Source organism: Hordeum vulgare, chromosome 7H (genome assembly GCF_904849725.1).
Source record: "Hordeum vulgare subsp. vulgare chromosome 7H, MorexV3_pseudomolecules_assembly, whole genome shotgun sequence".
Classification (NCBI taxonomy): Eukaryota; Viridiplantae; Streptophyta; class Magnoliopsida; order Poales; family Poaceae; genus Hordeum; species Hordeum vulgare.
Window position 1 is genome coordinate 538,532,171 of NC_058524.1, and position 10,835 is coordinate 538,543,005.

The following is a 10,835-nucleotide window of genomic DNA, read 5'->3' on the forward strand; positions in this document are numbered from 1 at the left end:
ATACACAATCACCATCCGTCACCCATTCCACTACTGCAAGCACTACCCTCCATCGCCATCGGTACAAGAAGGGATTGTTGCAAAACCTCGAAGTTGAGACTACTTCAATGAAGAAATAGTTATAGAGGGTGGTGTGAACATGCTTAAAGCTAGGTGCAAAAGATGTAGATGCTTGTATTCCATTCGGGGGCAAGGAGGGACCAACCACTTGAATAGATGGTTCCCTTCACCCCCTCCTCCTTGGAGTATGAGTCACTACATCTTTTGCACATAGCTTTAAGGACATCGAGACCATCCGCCACAACTATTTCTTCATCGAAGTAATCCCAACACTCTGAGGTTTTGCGATGAACCTTTTTTATACTGACGGTAGTGGAGGAAGTGCTGGGAGTAATGGAATGGGTCGGATTGTGATTGTGGATTCTCGTCAGAAGAATGATAGGTGGTGGTATTGTGGGTAGTAGGATCAGTCTACTCTCGCATGTGAACATTGAAATCACTTGAACTCAAGTTGAACTGGTTGAGATCATCAATGTTTAATTGTGAGAAATGAGAGAGGGCCTGAGTGTGAGAAATGCAACGTCTCTCTCGCTCGCTCTTTTTTAGGCAATCTCTCTCTCTCTCGCTCGTGACACACAACACGAGACATACGCTCCTCTCCACTAACGTTTCAGACGGACCGAGCGTGTCGTGCCGGGCTGTCCAGGCACATGCCATTAGAGCATGGTTAATAGTATAGCCAGCTGCTGGCTATATTATGTTGACATATCATCTATAATCATGTTTATAGTCAGCAAATACAATAGTTAGTTATAAAGATGTGTTATTTTATTAATACATGGTCCACCTTCCACTCTTACATAATGCCTAGGAGTACGTGTTGCAGTTGGCTATTATTCTATATCCGGCTCACCTTCTCACTCCTCTTCTCTCACCTTCATATCATCACAAAAATAATATTTTAATTCTTATAGTATGTCTACCTAAGCTTATACGTGCCGTGCTGGGCCGTCAGGGACCGGGCACGCCAGGGCCGGCCCATTTGGACAGTTTTGTCCGATACTCTCTCGGTCTCTCCACCCCTTGTCTTCCTCTTCCCCTAAACCGTCATGGCTCCCGCCGCTCCCTGCCCTCCGGCCGCCGGCACCACCGTCACCAAAGCCAGCAACAGCAAGCCACCGGCCGCCGGATCACACGCCAACCTCCTCCCCGCTTCGCCCTCCTCCGCGTCCCGTCTTCACCTCGCCCGCCTGCGTCCGCCACCTCCCCTTACGTGCAACAACCACGCCCCCGTCCCCGCTACCACCTCCACCGTCTCCAGGAACCCCTTCACCGCCACCCTCAACCCATCAGATGAATCCCTCGCCGCCATGTCTCCGCGCGAGCAGACCGCCCTTCTTTCGCGGCAGCGCCACTGGCGCCGCGCCCACGACCTGTTCGACCGCGTGCGCGCGCTCCCAGGCTACGCGCCCAACCCTGTCCACTACAGCGTGCTCCTCCGCCACCTTGCCCGCGCGCGCCGGTGGTCCGAGCTCCGCCGCGTCTGGCTCATGATGTCCCGGGACGACGCCATCCGGCCCTCCAATCCGGCCTACGCCGCGCTGGCCGATGCCCTCGCCAAGGCCGGTTCGGCGCAGGAATCCCTCCTGCTTCTCCTGCACATGCGCGCACTGGGTATTGCCCCCGACGAGATATCCATGAACACCTTCGCCCGTATCCTCAAGAACAGTGGCCGCTACTCGGACGGGCTCATCCTTTTCAATAACTGGTGCGTTGGCAGGTTCGATGTTGAATTTCTTCATCTTGAATACAGAGCGGTTGATTTGCACGGACCAATGCAATTCTTGATAGACGGCGTGTTTCATGATAAACTTGATTCTGCGGGTGCATTGGGCATTCAGGAAGTTCCTAGGAAGCCAAAGCTCGTGGAAACCTATAACACAATGATCGATCTTTATGGAAAGGCCGGGAGGCACAAGGATGCGATGGACATGTTTGCGGACATGCTGGCCTATCAGGTTATGCCAGACACATGTACGTTCAACACAATGATCTACACATTTGGGTCACATGGAAGCGTCAAGGAGGCAGAGGCGCTGCTAGCTAACATGGTCGTCAGGGGGGTCACTCCAGATATTAGGACGTATAATGTGATGATGGCTCTGTTTGCGTCAATGGGGGATGTCGAGGGAGTTTTGAAGTATTACCATCAAATTGGGAGGATCGGGTTATGTGCTGATGATGTGAGCTATAGGATTGCGTTGCAGGTGCTATGTGAGAGGAAGATGGTGTGTGAAGCAGAAGATGTGATCGATGGAATTATCGAGTCTGGCTCTAGCATTCATGAACAGTCCATGCCAGTTGTCATGAAGATGTATATTGATCAAGGATTGCTTGATAAGGCAAATGCTTTCTTTGAAAGGCATTGCAGAGGCAAGGAGGTTTCATCCAAGAATTTTGCTGCCATAATGGATGCTTTTGCAGATAGGTGTCTTTGGGAAGAAGCCGAGCATATTTTCCACTGCGACAGAGGTACTGGGGGCAAAAGGGAGATAGTGGAATATAATGTGATGGTCAAGGCTTATGGTTTGGCAAGAAAATATGGTAGAGTCCTTTCTCTACTTGAGAACATGAAGGGTTCTGGTATCTTACCAGATGAGTGTACTTACAATTCCTTAATTCAGATGTTTTCTGTTGGTGGATTTCCACGGAGAGCTAAGAATCTTTTGCGTAAAATGAAAGACACGGGATTTAAACCTGCGTGTGAGACATACTCTGCTGTTATGAGGGCCTACTCCCGCAATTCCTTGCCATCTGAAGCTATAGATCTGTACAGTGAAATGAAGGCCTCGGGTGTTGAACCAAATGTGGTTGTTTATGGTTTGCTGATTAATATGTTTGCGGAGACGGGACAAGTGGAGAAGGCACTCCATTATAGCAACTTGATGGAAGAATCTGGAATCACTCCAAACCATATTGTCTTAACTTCGGTTATCAAGGCCTACAGCAAGATCAATTGCTGGAAGGAAGCGCAGGATTTGTATGCATGGATGAGGAACATGGATGGTGGCCCTGATATCATTGCCTCGAATACCATGCTAAATCTGTACGCAAAACTTGGGATGGTCATTGAGGCTAAGGCAATCTTTGACAATTTGAGGAGAAATAATCAGGGGGATGATGTTTCATACATTATCATGATGTTCCTCTACAAGAACATGGGCTTGCTTAACGAGTCCATTAAGATTGCTCATGAATTACATAATTCAGGCTTACTATCTGACTGTGCTGCATATAATGCTGTTATGGCATGTTATGTGGCCAAGGGCAACTTGAGAGAATGTGCAGAGCTGGTGCAAAAAATGGTGGCAGATAACATCTTTCCAGATGCGTCAACCTTTCAGATGATATTTTCTGCAGTGAATAAAATTAATATTTCATCAGAGGAAGTTTTGCAGTTAGAATCAGCATATAGTGATGGCAGGAGTTCTGCCAAGCATGCTATACTTGCATTCTTGTTTTCCATGGCAGGCATGCATGCTTCTGCATTAAATATCTGCGAGCAACTTTCAAAGTCTGAGTTGACAATGGATCCATGTGCATACAATGTTGCCTTCAAGGTGTATGCTTCCTGTGGAGAGGTGGATAAAGCTTTCAATTTGTTCATGCAGATGCATGCTTTAGGGCTAAAACCGGACACTATTGCTTGCATCAATTTGTCAACTTGTTGTGGGATATCTGGAATGTCAGAAGGCATGAGAAGGGTAAGTGGTCTTCTCGCATACAGAAACAGCGAGTTTAGTAAGTCTTTCCATAAAGCACTGATTTCCTATAGAGAAACTGGAAGCAATAATCTTGCAATAATCTTGCTGCTCAGTTAGTCAACAAATGAGATGTTAAGATAGTTCACCTGGTGTGACCTGGTAAGCTCGCAAGGTGCTGATGACTTTGTTGTGGACTTCCCGGTCTAACTTTGTTGTGGTAATGTTATTGATTACCGGAGATGATACATATTTGCTTCAAAATAAAAAAGAAAGGGATCAGAAATATTAATGTGATTGACGATTGGAGTTGAGGGGCTGGGCATGCCCATGGTTGATGGCTCCATGCTAAGTGTGGACAACTGCCACATGGAAACTGCAGTTCTGTTGATGATGGCATTCTCAAGTCCATCTGTGTGGTGACCGACGTCATAGTCTCTTGTGAAGAGAGTGATTGTGGCTGAATCTAAAACTGTTAACGAGAAAGAAAAGGTGAGGATTGGGTTGGAAGATATCAGGAGGAAGACCACACAGGTTGAGTCCATGTCACTGAAAGTCGAGGAGATGGAGAAATTTGCAGTGGGTACGAATAGTATGCTGAAAGAGATGAGGCAGAGGGTTGAAGATATGGTGCTGGAGACCACACAACAGAGGCAACGCGCTGCTAAAAATGAGAAGGAGCTTAATCGTGTGCAGAACGACTTGTGCTCAGAACATATGTCTGCACACTCGTTAATGTCAGAGAAACTCTTGTTTCGTTGAAGAAGCAATTTGAGACAATGGATAAGATTTTTGACAGGTACTTTCACAAGTCTCATGTTTCTAGTAATTACATCCTCTCTGAATGTATTGCGATGGGTTCATTTCCTTGCAAAGCTCTTGTAGCTTGGTAAAGAAAACTATATGAAAATGGCAGATGAAGGAAGAGTAGAAATAGTTAATTTCAACCTCCCAATTTTGAATAAAGCAGCAGCACGGACCATTCGTTCCATAAATTCTGGCATGACCATGTTATGATGTGCTTCTATTGCCGCATGGTACTTTGACGCATTAGTTTGGTGACTGGTAATTACCATGTTTGCCATCTTAACAATATATTCCATTAGCTATGCATCGAACTAGTTTGCAACACGGTCAGCATTAGCATCTTTGAGATGCAAAACGAAAATAGTCTTCTGCAGGTATATGATGCTAATGCCGTGTTTTCTGTTGGCAATTCCAGTTTATTTTTGTACCAAATGGGCTCTACCTTTTCTATGGACTTTGGGGCACATATGTTCTACTCCCTCTACTCCCTCTGTACGTAAACTAGTTCTCCCCAACTACAATTATTTAGGTACAGAGGGTGTATCATAATTAGCACTTAAATGACATTCCTAGACTTCTTTCTGTATCACGTTTGTTATCAGTTTCGGGGTCTGGGTAGAGTTTTGTATATGCTTTCTTAGAATTGTGTTGACTATATATCATGCAACCATCGGTTAAAACTTAAAACAATTAATTCTCTTCTGTCACTTCTTGACATCTGATAGAGGTTGCTGCCATAAAAAAATGTTTTTAAGTAGATTCAAATTTAATGTACCGCTCTCCTAAATGTAGCAGTTTTATGCTTCGATCATGTCCCAACTGTTTTCTGATATTTATAGTGGTCAACAAGATGCAGATAGACTTGGGTAAATCTAGAAGTCAGACTTTCTGCTGGTCTGCCTTTGCACAGAAAGAAGCCAAGGTTCAGAAGGACTAACCAGCTCGAGACTGAGAAAGCACAGAAAGAAGCCGAGGTCCAGAAGGCGATGGAGGAAAATTTTAGGCTACGTGCCGGTCGACAAGAAGGGCGTCCAGCTCCGGGTGATGAGAGAGCAGTGCAAGTTCATGGATTTGAACCATCCAAACTAAGTGCCAAGACAGGCACACCAGATAAGAAACCTGCACTTGTCCAACTAATGTCACTTAGGCCTTGCTTTCGTTTTCATTCCAAATACACCTGGAAAAGATACATGGCTCCGCCCGTCGTTTTCATTTCCGCCTGGAAACTGTTCTCGACCGGTAAGTTCTGTAAGAAAAATACAGCCATATTGATTTACACCGCATCCAAGCGCGGCCTTACAGTTACATTGCCACGGCAGCGATAAATACATATATCCCTGGATGTCCCGAATAACCAATGATGATACAATGTTCCGGGGTCCATGATTCGTGTCGTGAAACCAAATCGTGAACTGTTGTTATCTTAGCCGTGGTGTGTTGTAATTGCAGCCCTGACAGACATTTGCTGTATATTGAGTGTGAAGGCTGTACGCATCTGTCCCATTGGTTTCGTAAGTCCATAGAGACGACACAGCACTTTGGACCTTTGGGGATGCTTGTTTGAACCTTTTTTTTCCAGAATTGTTTGAACTTTGCTGTTCCGTTATCTCTGATAATGGAACTCAATCCTGTTCTAGGACCGTATGGAAAAATAAAGTCCTTAGGGATTTACTAGTAAATATGCCCGTGGGTTGCTATGATTTGATTTAATTGAATTGTTTTTGCCATGGAGAATTTAGTTGAAATCAAATCTTCATTTTTGTCCAATTATCCCATTTAGGATTGTCTTTCCGGGACCATGATGCATACTCCATTCGTTTTTAAATATAAGTCTTTTTAAAGATTCTACTACGGACTACATACGAAGCAAAATAAATGAATCTATACTCTATAGTATGTCTATATACATCCATATGTAATTTGTAGTGTAATATTTAAAAAGACTTGTATTTAAGACAGAGGTTGTAGATGTGAAAAACCATACTCGTTCCCTCCGGCGGTGCCTCCTTTAATTCCCTGCCACCTAGGGTTGAAGATGACTTGTGCATGGAAGAGTTATTGAGTGGGAGAAACAAATGGCGGAAGGATTGTGGTTGGAAAGTACAAAAAAGGAAGAGGCGCACTAACAAAAATCCATATCTGAGCCTAGACTCATCTGCATCCATGTTGAGTAAAAATATAAAAACAAATACTAAAAAAATTCTAAAAATTTCAAAACAAATTTAGGTGATAGATAATTTGATGGTGAGGTTCGCTCTAAATTTTGTATAATTTGAATATCTGAGCAGTTCTCGGTAAAAAAGACAAATTCGGGATCTCTAAAAAAGTTTACTGTACATGCATCGTTTTGATTCAATTTGTTTTTTTGCCGAGAGCTGCTCAGATTTTCAAATGATATAAAAATTGGAGCGCACCCACCAAATTATCTATCATCCAAAAAAAATTGAATTTTTTATATTTTTTAGTATTTGTTTTGATTTTTTTACTAAACGGGTGCAAATAAGTCTGGACACCAAAACGCCGCACTCGCGCACTGAGGACTTCAATTGGGTGCCTATTTTCATGACTTTAAGCATATTCTTCGAGAGTTCAATTACTAATACAAAGGATTTTAATATATTATTGGAAGTAAGAGTATTGGTATATGCATGAGGTTTTTCGTCTGACTTTAGTACGTCCTTGTAGATTGGATTGTCGATGCCTAGTGACAAAGCAAATCATACCGACACATTAACCATCACGGTGATAATTAAAATGTTGTACACGCTTCTATTAAGTTACTAACATCAGACAATAAAAATATTATATACTTTGTTGGGCATCCACGCATTAATGTTATGTCCTCAGTTTGTCGATAATGGCTCCCTCTAAATTCTCAAGGATTGGAATGAGTTAGCTCTTTTTGGAAACCTTGATTAAACTTAAAGCCAAATAAATTATAGATCAAGGATATATTCAATCGAGGGATTTTACTTCACTAAAATATATTGAAAGTTGTTCTATAACCTTTTAATTATACTAGGAAGCTACACTAAAAAATCCATTAAATTTGTAGTTTGAACCCAAATGTTAACCTAGAAGAAGTTTACCCTTTTTTGAAATAAAAATATGAAACTGATATTGCTATGGATGCTCCTGTGTGTGTTCGAACATTTGTATATATGTTAGTGTCTAATCCTTTTTTCTGAGATAATAGCGTGTAATCCTAATTGAACTACGGGTGGTGTTAGTTAATTTTTTTGGTTTTTATGGTTATAATAGTCAGCACCAGTCATGAAGGACACAAAAAACACCAAATTCAACTTCAGTTAAGTACATATCAGCACCAAATCCTGACATTTTTTCTTCTTGAGACTTTCACACCCCAGCAACATGTTTTGAGTTTTAGTTATTTTGTTTCTTGGCGTACTCGGTCGTCCCAAGGCCATCTTCAATACGGGAGCGATTAAGATCCTGACCATGACGTTTATTAATTTTAATGGACTCCGGGTTGAATCTTGAAAATATTAGGGGCTTCTTTTGCAAACTAACCAAGAACACCTATTTCTTTTAGGATCCCGATAATTCCCGAAAGTTCGGATATTAACCATGTCGTCTGAACATTTTTTATGGCAACTTTAGTTGACGCGAGGTGACCATTTTTTTCAAAGATACGTCAAAGATTGACGTATCAAGATCATAGATAGAAAGTGCCTAGAAAGGCGAGACAATTTACAATTTAGCCAAGACTATCATAGTCATTGTTCAACATGTTGATTACTCACTACTATCCCACTCATCTACTCTAACCGGGAGCGATCCTACCTCCCGGAGCAACCCTGCCAGCCTCTAGTCTTGTCCTTCTAAATCAATCTTATTGAGAAGCTCACTTGTGGAAGGAATCGCTCCATTGAACACCACATTGTACTTGTACTTCCACAACATCCAAGCCACGAGCGCAATTACGGTCCATGTCTCCTTCCTAAGCTCAGGCAGTGGATTGATTATTGTCCATCATTCCACCAAACTGGCTTCCGTGCTTGGCACCAAGTTAGCTTGTCCGAGTGGTCTAGGATGGATACCACACTTGTCTAGCAAAGACGCAATCGAGGAGTATGTGCTTGATTGTCTCCGGCGCTTGATCACAAAAAGGGCAAGCGGGAGGGTGTGGTAGGTGTCAACGCGCTAGCCCGTTTGCCGTCCAGCACCTCTCCCTAGCTGCCAGCTAGGCAAAAAACTTGCAAGCCACCGACGCTCTTGACCGTCAGATTTGTGCGGCTCCATTGGCCTCCACTCTCCCAACGAAGAACGCCTGGTAGGCTGATCTCGCCGAGTAGCATTCGTTTGTCTCCCAAGTCCAAACCAGTCTATTCTCAATCCCATCCATGAGCTGAATGTGTTGAGTTATGTCTACAAGCTGTAGGAAATCACTCAATGCTTGGGGGCTCATGTTAGGCAATACGTCTCGCCACCAAACATCGGTTATGACTTGTCTCCCTGTCCTCTTCCGCGCTCTCCTTTTAACGGCGGCGAAAAGCTCGGACAGTAGTGTAACACCCAAGATGCGATCCTATCCTTATTTTGGCGCGAGGGCCTCGACAGGGATAGAAGCGCATCTCGTCATTTTGCGAGAATGGATATCGTTACAAGTACATGTACTGAAGAGATGAGTATATGGAATTGGCTTACACTCGCCACAAGCTACATCAAGATCACCTCAATACAACAACATAATCAATCATCATGAAGAAGAGCACGATCCGGCTACGGACGAAAACAAACGATAAAAGAACAACGGCCATCCTTGCCATCTCAGGCTGCCAGCCTAGAACCCAACCTAGATCTATGAAGAAGAAGACAAACTCCAAATAGAACAATCATCGCGCTCACGTCAAAGTGACTCTTTACCTGTACCTGCAACTGTTGTTGTAGTAATCTGTGAGCCACACGGACTCAGCAATCTCATTTCCAAAGGTATCAAGACTAGCAAAGCTTAATGGGTGAGGTATGGTTAAGTGGTGAGGCTGCACCAAGCGACTAAGCATTTATTTGAGGTGGCTAACTTACGAGTACAAGAATAACAGGGGGATGATCTACACATAGTCGGATGTGAATTAATAATGATCAAATGAATGATCCTAAACCCTACTTACGTCAGACATAACCCCACCGTGTCCTCGAATGGAGAAGGAGCTCACGAAAGAGACAGTCACGGTTACGCATTCAGTTGGCGAGTTTTAATTAAGTCTACTTCAAGTTATCTAGAACCGGATGTTAAACAAAATTTCCAAGTTTGCCACATAACCGCGGGCACGACTTTCTGAAAGATTTTAACCCTGCAGGGGTGCTCCAACTAGTCCATCACAAACTACCACACGCTGCGACGGAATAACCTGGATCGGGGAAAACCCGTGATCTCCTCGGGTTCCTATTGGAAAACCTCAACCTCGAGATAGCCCAAAGTATCCTCGGAATCCCTTGCACAAGACGCTCGAGAAAGGTAAAACAAGTCCAGCAAGGCCGCCCGGCATGTCGACGATCCTGATAGGAGCCGCGTATCTTGTTCTCAGGACACGACGGATAAGCACATCATATGGTGGCCTGATAGAAATCTCCCGAGTTGCTCCGGGTTGGCCCCGCAAACGGCTCTAGTTTGGACCAGCACCAGCAGCACTGGCCCCCCCTGTATCATGTTGAATTACTCCTCGGGTTCATGACGCCCTATTTTTTCCAGTATTATTATGTTGGGCAAATATAGTACCGATGTTGGGCCTTGCTAGACGAGTTTTATCCCTAAACAAAAATCTAGGGGTCCCCATAACAACCCCAAGCATGTTAGGAGCGCTCATTTATGGAACATAACACCAGTAGCCAAAACTAAGGCGGCAAAAGTGGAACAAAACACCAGGCTAGAAGGCCAAGCCTTCCACCTTTTACCAAGTATATAGGTGCATTAAATTAATTAGCAATAATATGGTGATATAACAATGAATCCATGTTTTCACATGGAAGCAATTGCACCTGCAACTAGCAACACTATCAAAAGGCTGAGCAAGCGGTAACATGGCCAAACAAGGTTTGCTTGGCAGTGGAAAGATTAGAGGTTTTCATGGCAATGTTGGGAGGCTGATATTTAATAGGTGGTAGGCAGCGAGACATAGTGAAATAAACGAGACAACTAGCATGGCAATTATAGTAATGGTATCTAAGGAAATGATCATCTTGTCTGTGATCTCGCTTGGAAAAAGAACGAATCCGTGAAGTAGACAAACCGACATAGTCCAACGG

General features: G+C 43.7%; 1 protein-coding gene and 1 pseudogene across 1 annotated transcript; both read left to right on the forward strand.

Moving 5' to 3' along the window:
- Positions 1-1,042: 1,042 nt before the first annotated feature.
- On the forward strand, positions 1,043-4,289 carry LOC123411527 (pentatricopeptide repeat-containing protein At1g73710). The gene has a single exon (XM_045104493.1). The coding sequence runs from the start codon at positions 1,110-1,112 to the stop codon at positions 3,879-3,881; it is 2,772 nt and encodes a 923-aa protein (XP_044960428.1). The 5' UTR covers positions 1,043-1,109; the 3' UTR covers positions 3,882-4,289.
- Positions 4,086-6,247, forward strand: LOC123409235 (annotated as a pseudogene).
- The last annotated feature ends 4,588 nt before the right edge of the window (positions 6,248-10,835 follow it).

Coding starts and splice junctions, on each gene's coding strand:
- LOC123411527 (XM_045104493.1), top strand. CDS start 1,110: ATGGCTCCCGCCGCTCCCTGCCCTCCGGCCGCCGGCACCACCGTCACC.